The 17,789-nt window shown below is 41.5% G+C and overlaps 1 protein-coding gene across 2 annotated transcripts in view; it reads left to right on the top strand.

Moving 5' to 3' along the window:
* Window positions 1-543: 543 nt before the first annotated feature.
* The window catches only part of LOC140201802 (scavenger receptor cysteine-rich domain-containing protein DMBT1-like), a 43,036-nt gene continuing 25,790 nt past the window's right edge, over window positions 544-17,789 (top strand). Inside the window, exons 1-4 of one of the 2 annotated variants that reach the window (XM_072266489.1) lie at window positions 544-590; window positions 8,213-8,245; window positions 9,040-9,363; window positions 16,491-16,802. In XM_072266489.1, the coding sequence (XP_072122590.1) occupies window positions 569-590; window positions 8,213-8,245; window positions 9,040-9,363; window positions 16,491-16,802 (691 nt within the window). In that variant the 5' untranslated portion in view covers window positions 544-568. Of the gene's footprint in view, window positions 591-8,169; window positions 8,246-9,039; window positions 9,364-16,490; window positions 16,803-17,789 lie in introns of those variants that run through there. The other variant, XM_072266488.1, reaches the window with a different exon arrangement.

Genomic DNA, 17,789 nt, shown 5'->3' with positions numbered 1-17,789 from the left:
TTGTGACAACGAACGATATTGATCGGTAAAACAGACAAGAAAACGAAATTGATTTGTTATTTTTTTGTGAAATTCGGAGTCGGGACAAGATCGCTGACCAAATGGCCAAAGTTTCCAACTGCATGATATTGGGAAAGAGGGAGATATGTAATGTGGTCTCCGAGAAAGCCCACCGAATCAGAAATGGTCTTTGCAATGATCTGAATAGCCTCCTCCTGGGCGGTTAGCTTCTACCACTGAATGCTTTCTTTAGGATGTAGATACCGCGTCATTGTATCATTGCCTTTTCAGATTATCTCAGCTCATTGTTTCCTCAGAAGATGAACGCATCAGTTCCATTAATGGACAAGTCCTTTCCCATTGGTGCGTTTCAACAAACTGTAATTCACGCGTCAATTTAGAGAAAAACTATTGGATGCTGAGAGAGAAATATTGCATACTCAAAAACATTCTCGTAGAACCTGCTTTCAGATCAAATATTCAGTTACTGGTGTGCCTATCTTTGAACATACAGGACCGATAGCTCTAAATGACTACCGAGAGGTTACCGTTGACTATCTTGGCACTGATGGTGTTGAAGATCTGGAATTGTGAGTTCTTTAAGAAAATTGAAATTATTAGATGGTCTGTTGATATGCTCATTATCATTAATGTCCAATGTCGCATAATTTCATAATACTGTTACAGGAGATTGAGTGAAATGGAAAGTAAAACAGTAAATAAAAGTTCCTCTTCCACTTCCAACTTTGTGATAAATCAATGTTGATATAGTAGACAAAAAGGAGAGGAACATATCTGTCTCCCTGCGAATTTCGCGACGAAATCAATGTTTCATGTGCTTCAAAATTTGCAGCGCGCTGGTTGAATAGATCAGGAATAGGCCGATTTGTTTCCAAGAAATGACGCCGTACATGCTACGTTGAAATTTGGTATTGAATTTGCAGATTTTGTTTCCTTTCTAGAAGCAAATTTTAATTTCTATCATATGCAGTATAAGTGCTTCTATTAATTACATGGAGTTCCTGTTGAGTTTCTGTCAAATACTTCACTGTAAAATTGCAGCAAAAGGTAGATTAGTTGCTTCGGCTCGAAAATTCTCGCTTTAGAAAACAGTCGGCTGCTGCCTTCTTATATTCTATGTAAATTATTAATCGATGTTGGAGAGTGGTCGCACTTGGGAAAAACCAGTCAGATTTCACAGCATATAGTTCAGTGAATGCGAGCAGCAACCAAAGTTACAGCTGCTGCTCTTGTTTAACGCTGGTACTCATTCCTATCGCTCTCAATTATCAGTTCTTTCAAAACACTATGTTGCACAATCAGGTGAACAAGATTATCTAGTTCATTAGGCTCAGCTTTTGGAAATTACTTTCATATTTTACATTATTGAAATCATTCGGTAATACTATGAGTTTGATTAGTATCTTCAATTAAATGGTATTTGTATTTTGTATTTTTGTGCCGCCGGAGAAAAGCTCCAAGCATTTTTCTTGCTACATTGCAAGTATGAGAGAATTTGCTGTTCATAACATTTTGAACTCGACATTCCTTTTCCTATCCAAGTTAAACATATAGTGCAAATTTTAATGGGAAAATTGTTTTCTTTTTCTCATTTTACTTTATGTAAAACATTTAATGCGTTACTGCCGTATAACGGAAGAAAACCATGAGAAATTCAGGGTGCAGTGAAGGGCAAAGGAAATTATCGAAGTAAAATGCTTCTGTTTCTTTTGACGCAGATGCATGTTAATCTGCCACGTATTCTTGAATTTCATCTCACTTGCCGAATACTTGTGTGCTATTTATTTTTTAAAAAATGAAAGTATTGCAAATTTTGTTCAGATTTCTGATTAAGCTAATAACTATGTAAACTGAATATTGATAGATTTTGCATAATTTTGATTATTCATTAGCATTTAAGTATACTCTCTCCTCGATCCTTTAATTGAAAGCAAATTATTTCGTGTTATTTCTCGATGGAATTAATGATGACTTAATTTCTCTCTCGGAAAGTAAGGCTATATAGTCACCCATACACAAACGCTCCCTACGGACTTCTAGTCTGTGCCGAGTAGGAAACACTAACTTACAATTGAACCCTATTTTAAGTTTTCCTTCTTTCTAAATCTCCACCCATAGATACTCCCAATCACCAATATACCGGGTGGTATATTGCCTCCCGGGTGCCGAGTCTGGGATATCTCCGATTGACTCCTCAGCATTCTTAAGTGGGAGGCCGAACAACCGCAAGTGGTGGTTCATATTAGTACCAATGACATAGGGAGGGCAGGTTACGAGATTCTACATAGAGATTTCAGTGAGTTAGGTGGTCAGTTAATGGGCAGGACTTCTTGGTTTGTGATCTCAGGAAGGCTATCCGTCCCACGTGTAAGTGAGGCCAGAACTGGGAATATTAAACAATTTATTACGTTGCTAATGAATTTGTGTTGGAAGGATGGCATGTAATATTTTGACCACTGTGATCTCTTCCAGAGAAAATCGGACCTATACAGAAGGGCCGGCTTACCTTGAACAAGAGGGTGTTAATATCCTGCGGGAGCGATAGTTAATGACGCATGGTGGGCTTTAAATTAGAATTGCATTGGGGTGACAACCTGAGTATTAGAACAGTTAGTGGAGTTGTTGTGGTCGGAGATGTTGGCATGATCTCAGACAAAATTAGCAATCAAAAAGTTGAACGTGGTGCAAATAGTGTCCTGAGCCACGTGTATTTGAATGCCAGGAAATTGAGACGAAAATCCGATGATAGTGCTGATGATGGTTTACATATAGAGGCAATGTGTAGTGAGAAGAGGCTGTTGATAGGGCAAAATTGTAGAAAAATAGATGAGCTCTAACGTAAAAGCCGGACAAAATCGGGAAGGGTAAATATAGCACTGAAGGTGTCATATTTGAATGCGGTCAGAATGTAGAATCAGTTAAATTGACTTGCAGCATAATTTCAGATTGGCAATTCTGATATTGCAGGCATCGCAGAATTATAGATGAATGAAGATGATAGCTGGGAGTTAAATGTCCAAGGGTACATATTGTATGGATAGGCAGGAGGGCAGAGACGGCGACGTGGCTCTGATGATAAAATAGGAAACCAAGCATTAGAAAGCGCTGGAATCGGATCGGAAGGTGTTAACATATTGTGGATAGAGCTAAAGATCTGCAAGGCTAAAATGACCCTGATGAGTCATTGAGAGAAGTAATAAGGATGTGTCCTATAAATTTCAAGGCGAGGTAGAAAATATATGACAAAAGGATAAAGTTACCATGGTCATGGGTGATTTCAATATGCAGGTAGATTGGAAAAATTACGTTTGTGCTGGAGTCCAGTGAGGAAGATTTAGAGCTGGCCATAATTGAGCCCACTTTGTGATCAGATATTCAATAATGTGTTTTGTGCGATGAACTGGAGTTTAACAGAGAGCTTGAAGAAAAAGAATCTCTGGGAGAAATTATCATAATATGATCGAATTAAATTGAAATTTGAGAAGGGGGAGTTAAGATCAGATGAATCAGTATTCCAGTGCAGTAAAGGGAATTACAGAAGCATGATATCAGATGGCCAGATTTAATTGGAAAATAACACTGGAAGGGCGGCCGGCACAGTATAAAGATCTGATACTTCTGAAAGCAATTCGGAAGACATACAAGAAATATATCTTGCAGAGGAAGAAAAGAAGAAGAAAGAGATGGTTGAAGGGATTATGGAGGCATTAGTAATGATCACTAAACGATAACCAGACTCTGGCAAGATTCTGGAAGACCGGTACTTTGCAAAAGTCACTCCATGTTTCAAAAAAGGAGAGAAGCAGAAGAAAGGAAACTATAGAACTGTTAGCTGGCCTCAGTGGTTGGGAAGACGTTTGTGTCCATTATTAAGGTTGAGGTTTCAGGGTAATTGAAAACGCGTAATAAAATAGGCGGCAGTCAGAATAGTTCATCAGGAGAAAATCTTGTCCCGCAAAATTATTAGAACTCTTTGTAGAACTAGCATGCAGGATAGATAAAGGAGAAACGTTGATGTTGTGTTTATGGATTTTTAAAAGGCCTTTGGCAAGGTGCTACACATGAGGCTGCATAACAAGTTAGGAGCCCATGGATTTACAGGAAATAATGTAGCATGGAGAAAGCAAGATGCAAAGTGTAGATATAAAGGTCACATTTTATGGTTAGCTGCCGGTGTCTTTGGTATTCCACAGGGGATTGTGTTGGGACTCTTTATTTTTATGTCTAATGCCAATGATATGGATGATGGTATTGATAGTTTTATTGCAGTTTTCAGATGATATGAATATTGTTGTTGAGGCAGGTAGTTTTGAGGAAGTAGATAGGCTGCAGAAGGTCTTCGGGGGATGAGAAGTATGGGTAAAGATATGGCAAATGGAATTATGTATCGGGAAATGTATAACTCGTGAAATTTGCTGGAAGAAATGAAAAGGCTGACTATTTTCTAAATGAAAAGAAAATATGGAAAAAGAACCGAGGCGCAAAATGTGAACTTGCAGGCTGCATATGTGGTGAGGAAGGCAACTGCTATATTAGCATTCATTTCAAGAGAACTAGAATATAAAAGCAACAATCTAATGGTGAGAATTTATACAGCAAATGGGATGTCTTCCTTGGAGTATTGTGAGCATTTTGGGCCCCTTATCTTCGAACGGATGTGCTGAAGCAGCAAAGGCTTCTAAGGTGGTTGAAAAACATTTCAGGATTGAACGGGTTTGATGGCTCTGAGAGTGTGTTCACTATAATACAGAAGTAAGTGCTCTGACCTAATTGAAAATTGTCAAGTACAGAGGGGCCCTGATGGAGTGGATGACCAGAGGATGTTTCCAGTCGTGGGAAAGTCAAAGACCAGACAATACAGCCTCAGAATATAGAGGCGTTCTTTCAAAACGCATATGAAGGGGAATCTATTTTTCCAGAGAAAGGGGAATTTATGGAATTCTGTGTCACATGCAGCTGTGGAAGCAAAGTCGTTATGTATATTAAAGACAGACCTTGTTATATTCTTCATTGGTCAGGGCATGAAGGGATATAGAGAAATGGCAAGAGACTGGAGCTAAGAGGAATTTGATGAAATGGAGGAACACACTCGTCGGGCCAAATTTCCTGGTTCTGCTCCTATGTCTTCTGCGTGTTCCCAGTTAACTTAAAAATAAACTCTATCAGGGAAGTGGGCAAAGCCCGAGTTTCAAATGGAGTACATGCTAATCCACACAGGGTGAACTTGAGTTTAGAACTGAACGCCGATCATCTGTGCCTGAGCGCAGTGTCCCTATTAATGCAACGTACCCTTTACTTAATAATGCGTCGTGCTGCAACTGTGTACTTGTAGAGACACATACTTGTGTCTATCCGACGGTGCTATCTGCGAGATGTGCAGTGTATGTTTCCCCGTGAGCTCGCCTGTTTCTCCAGGTACTCTTATACCTTCCCATATTCGATGGCTTGCTGGTTGGTAGTTTAATTGGATACCATAAACAATTGCTTGGTGGAACCCTAAATATAATGCACATGGCAGTTCATCGGATTTCCTGAGATGTAATTCGTGCAGAATGAATGAAATAATGAGTACAAGACGAAACTGATTTTTCTTCGGAAATGTACGTCGATTAGAGAGCTTGATAGGTTTCTTTTTTATCGTACGCTAAGAAATAATAAAAAAATAAAAAAGTTCTCTTCAATACACTGCGATGAGGTTTAAACAACAGGAAATTGCTTCAACGGTTACGAAAAATAAATAAATTATTATCTTTACTGAATTGTCACATGTAGATCAAAACAAACAGCGACATATGTTGTTTGGGGCAAATCCAATCTGCGCGGCCTGCGCTGGTCTGTGCAAAAATATCGCTACGCTCATGGTGGCAACATTGCATGCCAACAACTCACCAAACATAGGCACACGTCTTTGGAATGTGGTAGGAAACTAAAGGAAGTCCACACAATCACAGAGCGAACGTGAAAACTCCTTTGAGTAGGGAAGTGTTCCTAAGCTGGCGCTTTACATCGATGCGCGAGAGGGTAAACTGCCGCTGAATTGAAAAAAAATCTGGTCATTTATTTCCAGTTCTGTGGCTGACTTAATTTATAGGCATTACGACTGATAAGACATAAACCTAACGTAACGAGCCTCAACATTGCCTTGTTGACAATATAAGGATGTTGGATCCTCGACATTCTAACCCAAAGACCACAATCTGTGCGGATTAGCGAGGTCATCTTCTCCTCGTTGATGATGAACACTGGTGCACTTCAGGGGTGTGTGCTTAGCCCACTGCTCTACTCTCTCTGTACCCATAAATGTGTGGCTAGGTATAGATAAAATATCATCTAAAAATTTGTTGATGCTACGATCAGTTTTGGTAGAATCACAGATGGTGACGAGAGGGCATACAGGAGCGAGACATGCCAACTAGATTAGTGGCGTCGCAGCAACAACGTGGCATTCAACGTCAGTAAGACCAAAGAGTTGATTGTGGACTTCAGGAAGGTTAAGATGCAGGAACACATATCAATCCTCATAAAGGGATCAGAAGTGGAGAGAGTGAGCAGTTTCAAGTTCCTGGTTGTCAAGATCTCTAAGGACATAACCTGGCCCCAACATATGGATGCAGTTATAAAGAAGGCAGGACAGCGACTATACATCATTCCGAGTTTGAAGAGATTTGGTATGACAAAAAAAAAAAAAAACACACAACACTTCTATAGATGTACCGTGGAGAGCATTCTGAGAGGCTACATCACAGTCTGGTATGGGACGTGGAGAGGGTGGGGAGTGGCTAGTTCACAGGATCGGAAAAAGCTACAGAGGGTTGAAAATTCAGTCGGCTTCATCATGTGTACTAGCCTACAAAATACCCAGGACATCTTCAAGAAAGGCAGCGTCCATTAAGGACCTTCAGCACCCAGGGCATGCCCTTTTCTCACCGTTACCATCAGCTAAGAGGGACAAAATCCTGAAGGCACACACTCAGAAATTCAGGGACCTCTGCCATCCTTTTCCTGACTGGACATTGATCCCCTTGAACACCACCTCACCTTTTAAATATATATATATATATATATATCTGTTTTTTGCATGATTTTTAATCTATTCAATATACGTATACTGCAATTGATTTATTATTATTATTATTATTACTACTACTATTACTCCTACTATTATTATTATTACTCCTATTGTTATTATTATTTTATTTTATTTATTTTTCTTCTATATTGCATTGAACTGCTGCTGCTAATTTAACAAATTCCACCACATTTATCGGTGATATAAAACCTGATTCTGATTCTGATATAAATGGAAGAGTGTGTTTGAACTGGACCAGAGGAAATGGCGTGAAAATCGTTCACAAATTATAACAGTGGCCTTGAATTTATGAATATAATCATGCAGTTTCCACTTGTTAAAAATCGGTTACATGAACATAGCAATGCGTCAGACAGATCCTGTCACTTGACAGTTGCAATCCATTTTAGGTGCATAACACGCTGTATTAACGAGCACATTTATACACATTAGAATATCATTCTATCAATATCCACAAACGAATATGAATAGACAAATGAACTTTGACGTGCCTAAATAGAGAGAGTGGAGAGCAGGTTTATTTTTGGGCAGAGTAACCTCATTAATCTGCATTCAAGTTGCTTTTTACGCAGGAGGCAATGTTAAGCAATGAGAGTTTTCGCTGGTTTTGTGGAAGTAATAACAACCGGTCATTTGCAATATCCGGAAATACATGAGCGGTAGCGAGCGGTGTGAGTTAATGGATCAGTCTGCCAAAGGGAAAATATCATGTTGTTTTGCTTTTGAATTTAAATTTATTGTGAAAATCGCAGCGGCGTCGTCAGAACCACAAAATCAAGCAATGCAGCGAAACAAAGAGTTAATGTATCAGTCTGCCAAAGGGAAAATATCCTGTTGTTTTGCTTTTGAATTTAAATTTATTGTGAAAATCGCAGCTGCGTCTTCAGAACCACAAAATCAAGCAATGCAGCGAAATAAAGGAGGGCGGGACTGATCGTGGGAGGGAAGAGGATGTGGGGGTGGGGCAATCTGGCGGATGCGGGTGTTTTTACCTTTGATCGCATATTAATTTCATATCCCTCATACCATGACCTCATAATCCATAAGTGTACCACCGCTGTAACTCCAAAATGAAATCTAATTGTACATTTCTCATTTCAGGCCGTCCAGCGCATTCTCAGACCGAGCAGTCAGGTAAACTCGCTTAATTTTCACTGAGTAATGGTCTGGGTTGTTGAAACTAATTGTTAAAGTGTATCTGGCTGAGAGGCGCCTGCTCTTCTCATGGAACGACGACAAACATCAAACTTCATACAGGGCAGTCAGCAGAGAAACAGCCTTCGCTGACTTTACTAATTCCTGAAAGTAAAAAAGAGCCTCCCATTTTTCATTCCATCCTTTCAGTGCTCAGCTGACTTCATGTGGAAGCTCAGTTCGATTCTTTCTCCAGGAAACTTCCACACCTCTATTAATGTTTGAGTTCGATTACCCGATTGATGAGGACTAAATACAGTGAAGGCACGGAAACAGCAGACCATCAGTAGCTCTAAGAAGAGTAAAAACAATTCAATGTTCACTATAAGCTCTGTGAGTACGCACCCGCGCTCTTAGATTTCGTAGCCGCGGAGCCGTTTTTTTCACATTTAATCATTTAAAATGGTGTACAGTTATAAGGGTGTGTAAAACTTTACTTATTAGAGCAATGGTCGGTCCGCAAAGCTGTAAAACAAATTAGAGGGAAGATTGAAGCAGATTATCTTGATTTCCTCGGAGACACCCATTCCTTCCCGTAGAACGACCGGTTGACTCTCGGTTCTCCAGACGTTGTCCAGCTCATTGACTAATCTCGTTATGTTAAGCAGTTTATTAGGGGTTTGCCACAGTCTCAACTTTCCGTTGATCACCACGTTGTTCATGAAGAATGTTAATGTTTCAGGAGGCTGAAATCATCGTCGTCTTATGATATTTTATTTTTTGATATTTTTCAGAAATCCCAACGTTAAGATTGGTGAATGGTGGCAGTCGATGCGCCGGGAGAGTAGAGATTCTCCACAAGAGAAACTGGTGGACTGTGGTTGACACTGACTTTGTCGATAACTGGAACGATCAGGCTACGGATGTGGCGTGTCGGGAGCTGGACTGCGGCGCCAGGCAGAAAATCTTGCGCAATGCTCACTTTGGGCAAGGATCTGGACCCGTTTTAAATTCCGATGTTAAGTGCAACGGGAGGGAGGCCACTCTGCGGGACTGTACAGTCGATGAGTGGTTTGACTATGGCTCACATTCAAACGATGTTGGCGTTATTTGCAAAGGTAAATATCTGGCTTTTGTATCTGTAGTCCCGCCATTTTGATGTCGTCCGGGATGTGTGGCTGAGGAACTGGTGCAGGAAGTAAGGATTTACATTCTTGGACCACTGGGGTATATTTCGGGGTAAGGATGAATTGAACGAAAGGAACTGGTTGCACCTTAATAAGCGGGGCACCAGCATTGTGGCAGGCAGGTTTGCCTCTGCAACGGGTGTGTTTAAACGAAGTAGTGGGGGTGGGGTTGGGGTGGGGAGGGGAACGGGACGAACTGGAAACATAAGGATAGAGATAAAGGAAAAGTGAGAATAAGAAAAGTTAAGAATGACAGCAGAATCAACAGAGCAGAGAGCTCAAGAAGGGGTCGTAGAGTATGGCCAAGTGAAATAGGAATTGATATTGGAGGTGAGGGGAGTAATGAATTAAAAGTATTGTATATGAATGCACGGAGCATGGAAATAACCTGGATGAGCTTGAGGCACAGTTGGAAATTGGTAAGTATGATCTTGTGGGAATAACAGAGACATGGCTTCAAGTGAACAGGGCCTGGGAAATGAATATTCAAGGTTATACGTCCTATCGAAAGGACAGACTGTTGGGCAGAGGGGGTGAGGTGGCTCAGCTGGTGAAGGATGATATTCAGTCCCTTCCGAGGGGAGGCATAGAATCAGGAGACGTAGAGTCAGTATGGAGAGAACTGAGAAATTCTAAGGGTGGAAAGATCCTAATGGGAGTTATCTGCAGGCCCCCAAACAGTAGTCTGGAAGTAGGGTGTAAGTTGAATCAAGAGCTAAAATTGGCATGTCACAAAGGTGATGCACAGTTGTTATGGGGGACTTCAACATGCAGGTAGACTGGAGTAATCAGATTGGTACTGGACCCCAAGAAAGGGAGTTTGTGGAGTCCCTCCGAGGTGGATTCTTAGAACAGCTTATACTGGAACCTACCAGAGAGAACGCAATTCTAGATTTAGTGTTGTGCAATGAACCAGATTTGATCAGGTAAAGGAACCATTAGGAGGAAGTGACTATAATGTGATAAGTTTTAATCTACAATTTGAGAGGGAGAAAGGAAACTGGGAAGTGTCAGTATGACAGTTGAACAAAGGGAACTATAGAGCTACGAGGGAGGAGCTGGCCAAAGTTTAATGGAACAATGCCCTAGCACGGATGACAGTGGAACAGCAATGACAAGTGTTTCTGGGAATAATGCGGAAGGTGCAGGATCAGTTCATTCCAAAGAGGAAGACAGATTCTAAGGGGAGTAAGGGGAGGTCGTGGCTGACAAGGAAGTAATGGACAGTATAAAAATAAAAGATAATTAGTATAACATAGCAAAGACGAGTGGGAAGCCGGAGGGTTGGGAAACATTTAAAGAGCAACAGAAGGTAACTAAAAAGGCAATACACGGAGAGAAAATTAGGTACGAAGGGAAACTAGCCAAGAATATAAAGGGGGATAGTAAAAGCTTCTTTAGGTATGTGAAAAGGAAAAAAATGTTAGGACCAAAATTGGGCCTTTGAAGACAGAAGCGGGTGAATTTATTATGGGAACAAGGAAATGGCAGACGAGTTGAACAGGTACTTTGGATCTGTCTTCACTAGGGAATACACAAATAATTTCCCAGATGTAATAGCGGAAAAAAGACCTAGGGTAATGGATGAATTGAAGGAAATTTATATTAGGCAGAAAATGGTGTTGGATAGGCTGTTAAGTCTGAAGGCTGATAAGTTCCCGGGACCTGATGGTCTGCATCCCAGGGTACTTAAGGAGGTGGCTTTAGAAATCGTGGACGCATTGGTAATCATTCTCCAATGTTCTATAGATTCAGGATAAGTTCCTGTGGATTGGAAGGTGGCTAATGTTGTCCCTCTCTTCAAGAATGGAGGAAGAGAGAAAACAGGGAATTATAGATGGTTAGCCTGACGTCGGTGGTGGGAAAGATGCTGGAGTCAATTATAAAGGATGAAATTACGACACATCTGGATAGTAGTAACAGGATTGGTCCAAGTCAGCATGGATTTACGAAGGGGAAATCGTGCTTGACTAATCTTCCGGAATTTTTTGAGGATGTAACTATGAAAATGGACAAGGGACAGCCAGTGAATGTAGTGTACCTGGACCTTCAGAAAGCCGTTGATAAAATCCCACATAGGAGATTAGTGGGCAAAATTAAGGCTCATGGTATTGGGGGAAGAGTACTGACATGCATTGAAAATTGGCTGGCTGACAGAAAACAAAGAGTAGCGATTAACGGATCCCTTTGAGAATGGCAGTTGGTGACCAATGGGGTACTGCAGGGTTCAGTGTTGGGACCGCAGCTGTTTACAATATATATTAATGATTTAAATGAGGAAATTAAAAGTAACATTAGCAAATTTGCCGATGACACAAAGTTGGGTGGCAGTGTGAAATGTGAGGAGGATGTTATGAGAATGCAGGGTGACTTGGACAGGCTGGGTGATTGGGAAGATGCATGGCAGATGCAGTTTAATGTGGATAAATGTGAGGTTATCCACTTTGGTGGTAAGAACGCGAAGACATTATTATCTAAATGGAGTCAAGTTAGGAAAAGGGGAAGCACAACGAGATCTAGGTGTTCTTGTACATCAATCACTGAAAGCAAGCATGCAAGTAGAGCCGGGAGTGGAGAAAGCTAATGGCATGCTGGCCTTCATAACAAGGGGAATTGAGTACAAGAGGAAAGAGGTCCTTCAGCAGCTGTACAGGGCCCTGGTGAGACCACACCTGGAGTACTGTGTGCAGTTTTGGTCTCCAAATTTGAGGAAGGACATTCTTGCTATTGAAGGAGTGCAGCATAGGTTCACAAGGTTAATTCCCGGGATGGCGGGACTGTTATATGTCGAAAGATTGGGGCTATTTGGCTTGTACACTCTGGAATTTAGAAGGCTGAGAGGGGATCTTATTGAAACATATAATATTATTAAGGAATTGGACACGCTGGAGGCAGAAAGGATGTTCCCGCTGATGGGTGAGTCCAGAACCAGAGGCCACTGTTTAGAATAAGGGGTAGGCCATTTAGAACTGAGTTGAGGAAAAACTTTTCCACCCAGAGCATGGTGTAATATATGGAATGCTCTATCTCAGATGGCTGTGGAGGCCAAGTCTCTGGATGCTTTCAAAAAAGAGATGGATAGAGCTCTTAAAGATAGCGGAATCAAAAGTTAATAGGATAAGGCAGGAAGTGGATACTGATTGTGGATGATCAGCCATGATCACAGTGAATGGCGGTGCTGGCTCCAAAGGCCGAATGGCCTACTCCTGCACCTATTGTCTATTGTCTATTGACTCGATAGCAAATAATCAGGACTGGCCACACTTCGCTTGTGATGTCGAACTAAATCCAATTTATATCGGGATTATTCCCGTCATGTTGGAAAAGCATTTCCTGTTATCATACTCCTGCTGTGATGTTAATTAAATAGCACCAAGTGTATATATAGTCCAGCGTCTTCTAAGCTACTCGAAACAGTCGAGTAACATTTGTGGCGTGCCAGAAATGATGTCGTCAGGCCTGTACAGATACGGGCCAGAAACGTCGAGCATTTCCTATCCCCCCAGATGATGGGTTCCTCCGTAGTTTGTTTTTATTTGTTCCAGCATCCAGCATTTCCTACCGTTGATTAATAGCGTAATATGGCACGGAACTGGTCCTGTCCTATCGCCCTACAAACATTTTCTATACAAGTACCTCGGTAAATGTTTCCTCTTCGGTCCTTCTGATTTATTTGGTAAGTTCATGGAGAAGATCCAGAGAGGCAGGATTTATGAACAATTGGAGAGGTATAACATGATTCTGGTGTTAGCGCGTGGCCAAGTGGTTAAGGCGTTTGTCTAGTGAAATGAAGATCGCTAGTTCGTACTTCGGCGGAGGCAGCGTGTTGTGTCCTTGAGCAAGACACTTAACCACACATTGCTCTGCAACGACACCGGTGCCAAGCTGTATGGGTCCTAATGCCCTTCCCTTGGACAACATCGGTGGCGTGGAGAGGAGAGACATGCTGCATGGGCAACTGCTGGTCTTCCATACAAACTTGCCCAGGCTTGCGCCCTGGAAACCTTCCAAGGCGCAAATCCATGGTCTCACGAGACTAACGGTTGCCTATTATTAATGTGATTAGGAGTAGTCAGAATGGCTTTGTCAAGGGTAGGTCATGCCTTACGAGCCTGATGAATTTTTTCAAGATGTGACTAAACACATTGATAAAGGAAGAGCAGTAGATGTACTGTATATGGATTTCAGCAAGGCATTTGATAAGGTACCCCATGCAAGGCTTATTGTGAAAGTAACGAGGCATGGGATCCAAGGGGACATTGTTTTTTGGATCAGGAGCTGGCTTGCCCACAGAAGGCAAAGAGTGGTTGTAGAAGTGTCATATTCTGCATGGAGGTCGGTCACCAGTGGTCTGCTTCAGGGTTCTGTTCTGGGACCTTTACTCTTCGTGATTTTTATAAATGATCTGGATGAGGGACTGGAGGGATGTGTTAGTATGTTTGCTGACGATACGAAGGTTGGGGCTGTTGTAGATAGTGTGGAGGGCTGTCAGATGTTACAGCGCGACATTGATAGGATGCACAAATGGGCTGAGAAGTGGCAGATGGAGTTCAACCCAGAGAAGTATGAAGTGGTTCATTTTGGTAGGTCAAATATGATGGCGGAATGTAGCATGAATGGTAAATCTCTTGGCAGTGTGGAAGATCGGAGGGATCTGGTGTCCGAGTACATAGGACACTCAATGCCGCTGCGCAGGTTGGCTCTGTGGTGAAGAAGGCGTATGGTGTAGTGGCCTTCATCAATCATTGAGTTTAATTTAGCAGCCGATAGGTAATGTTGCAGTTATGTAGGACCCTGGTTAGACCACACTTGGAGTACTGCGCTCATTTCTGGTCGCCTCACCACAGGAAGGCTGTGGAAGCCGTAGAGAGGTTGCAGAGGAGATTTACATGGATGCTGCCTGGATTGGGGAGCATGCCTTATGAGAATAGATTGAGTGAACTCGGCCTTTTCTCCTCGGAGCTACGGAGGATGAGAGGTAACCTGATGGAGGTGCATAAGATGATGAGAGGCATTGATCGTTTGGATCGTGAGAGGCTTTTTCCCAAGGCTTGAAATGGTTGCCACAAGAGAACATAGGTTTAAGGTGCTGGGAAGTAGGTACAAAGGACATGTCAGGGATAAGTGTTTTACTCAGGGAGTGGTGAGTGCGTGGAATGGGCTGCCGGCAACGGTGGTGGAGGCGGGTACGATAGTGTCTTTTAGGAGACTTTTAGACAGGTACGTGGAGCTTCGTAAAATAGAGGGCTATAGGTAATCCGAGCAATTTGTAAGGTAGAGACATGTTCGGCACAACTTCGTGGGCCGGAGGGCGTGTATTGTGTTGTAAGTTTTCTATGTTTATATGTTCTATTTCGTCCCTCACGATAAACATAGGTTTCCAATTTTTAATCCTCTTTCCCTAAGTGCCGAGAGGTTCTCTTCCCTGACAGAATATGCTTATGCCGTCGAAATGCTCCCGGTTCCAGCATTTCAAACTGTTGATTAGTAAAGTCATACAGCACGTAAACAGTTCTCCCCCTCCCACAAAGAAAGGAGGCAAAAATCGCCCATGACAAGCAATATGTCAATCTGCGTCAGTCTGGCCACATGAGTTCCTATATCCATCAAAACAATTCCTATTCTTTACCTGTCAAATAGCTTGCAAATATTGTCACTTCACCTGCCTCAGCCACTTTCTCTTGCAGGACACCGTCTACAGACCGTCATTTAGATGGAGAGTTTGCCCCTCAGGGCCTTGTGAACCATCTGCTATCTCCGCTAAACCTGTGCTTTCAGGTTTTAATAAATTATATCTGAAAGTAAAGGACCCTTATATTCACCACATTTATACCACTCATGCTTTACAAACCAGGCATTTCATAGGGCATCAAGCCAGTTTTACAGGTCAAGAGCTGCCATTCCTCAATTGCCTGCTGTGTTCAATAGGACAGTGTGTATAGCTGGGAATTCTTCGAGTTTGACAGTGAAAGGTCTTCTCGTGATTTGCACCCAACAGCTCAAGCATGTGTTAGGATATTTCTGGGACATCAGACTTGTTAAAGTCTGTGTTTGTTTTCAATAAAATGTAATGCATTCTTTCAACGTTGCTTAAATATGAAAACACCTATTAATAGAACTGTTGAAATTATTGAGGTTGCTGGGCAACCTTCGTCTGAACTTATCGTTGGCTTCTCACAAACTGCGCTAAGTGTTGGAACTCGAAACAATTATATTTGTGCACATCCAGAAGAAGGAAATCTGGAAAAGCAGATGCGGGTTAGATTATTGATCATACTTTTGTGTGGGATAAACATGTCTCACTAATTCATTTGAGTGTTTGAAGAGTTGCTGAGAATATTGATGAAGACACACAAGTAAACTTTGGTAACGTTGTCCATGTCTTCGCATTCGAATCTCACAGAAAGTTCAGGCGCATGGTTTCCAAGCGGATCAGGCTAATTAGCTATGTACTGCACGACAGGAGTCCGATAGAAGAATGATATTCTTGTGAGCAAACCGGACCAGCGGTGTGCCATAGACATTATTATTGAGAATGTTGCTTTGCCTGACACACACACACACACACACACACACACACACACACACAGACATAAGTGGATTAGCAGAGGGGATTGTCGAACGCAAAGGACCGTGTTTAGTGAAGGATCAATTATTTGGCTTTAATTAATGATTAATCATAGAAAAAAAATATTTTTTTATGGTGCTCTGATATCCCGACGTGAATTTCGATAATAAACGAACATAGAGTATGCACTTGCGATCAAAAGATTATTTGTTAATGATTTTAGAATATTCATGATCCATTTATTGTTACCGGCTGTTTTGTTCGCACACACAATTAGCTTGCAACATGGGCGTGCAAAATGTTCAGTAAAAATTAATTCACCAGAACTCAATAAATATGGTGCATTCTGGTGGTGGAAAACCAGGTTATCCCTCCGAGAACAGATTGCAACCCAACGATTTCGGGCCATGATATATGCTGAATGCAACATGATTTGACTGTACATTGTTGTAATTTTCTTTGCCATGTTTGCTCTTCACATCTTTCTCAGGTCATAGAACTGCAAGATTAGTGTCCAGAAATGACGAATGTTCGGGAAGACTGGAAGTGCAGTTTGGTGAAGAATGGGGAACAGTTTGTGACTTGCACTGGGATATGAATAATGCCAACGTGGTGTGCAATCAACTTCAATGCGGAGTCGCTGTTTCTGTGCTGGGGGGAGCTTATTTTGGAGAGGGAAAAGAGCATGTATGGGACAGAATCCTTAAATGTCAAGGTAATGAGTCGAGCCTATGCGACTGTCCAGATTATTCAACGACTCAACATTGCAACCACATGAATGACGTCGGTCTGATCTGTTCTGGTGAGTGTCGGGTTTCAGAAAAAAAAAAACAATATTATGCTTTGATTGTATTTTGAAGACAGAATTTACTTAACAATAATTCTTCCAAATAATGTCTCATAAGTTGCATTAGTGCAGTATCATTCGATATTATTTTGATGTGAAATTGACCGACAGTAAAGGTGGGGGGGGGGGGCAATTGAAGTGTTTACAATAAGACAACATTAATGATTGAGTTCAGTGTGAGGTTCGGAAGGAGGAAATTTAGAATACCTATGATTGGAAATTACAGTGCTATGAGAGAAGAACTGGCCCTAGTCGATTGGAAAAGTAAGCTAAGTGGAGGGACGGCAGAGCAGAATTGGATGAAATTCCAACAAGAAATAAGGAAAATGCAGGAAAAATATATTCCAAGAAAAAAGAAAATCATGAATGGAAAAATGGCACAAATGTGGCAACGACAGAGGTTGAGGCAAAAATAAAAGCAAAAGAAACGGCGTACAAGGAAGCAAAAATTATTGGGAAAATGAGGACTGGAAGACTTTTAAAAACTTACAGAAAGAACCTAAGAAAGTCATTAGGAAAGAAAAGATGAATTATGAAAGGAAGTTGGCGATTAACATAAAAAAAAGATACTTAGATTTTTTTTTAAATATATGATGAGTAAAAGAGTGACAAGGGTAGATACGGGACCGATTGAAAATGATGCTGCAAAAATTATAATGGGTAACAAAGAGATGGTGGAGGAACTGAACGAGTATTTTTCATCAGTCTACACAGTGGAAGACATGAGCAATATACTTGATAGCCAGAGGTATCAAGGAATAGAATTAGGTACGGTCAGGATTACTAGAGAGAAAGTGTTTGGGAAGTTAAGTGGACTAAGAATAAATAAATCTCCCGGTCCGGATGAGGTGCACCCAGGGGTTCCAAAGGAGGTGGCTTTGGTGATTGTGGAAGCATTGGAAATGATCTTCCAGGAATCAATAGACTCTGGCATGGTTCTGG

Source organism: Mobula birostris, chromosome 8, assembly GCF_030028105.1.
Source record: "Mobula birostris isolate sMobBir1 chromosome 8, sMobBir1.hap1, whole genome shotgun sequence".
NCBI lineage: Eukaryota > Metazoa > Chordata > Chondrichthyes > Myliobatiformes > Myliobatidae > Mobula > Mobula birostris.
The sequence above is the reverse complement of the archived record's forward strand: the minus strand, read 5'-3'. Positions and strand labels throughout refer to the sequence as shown.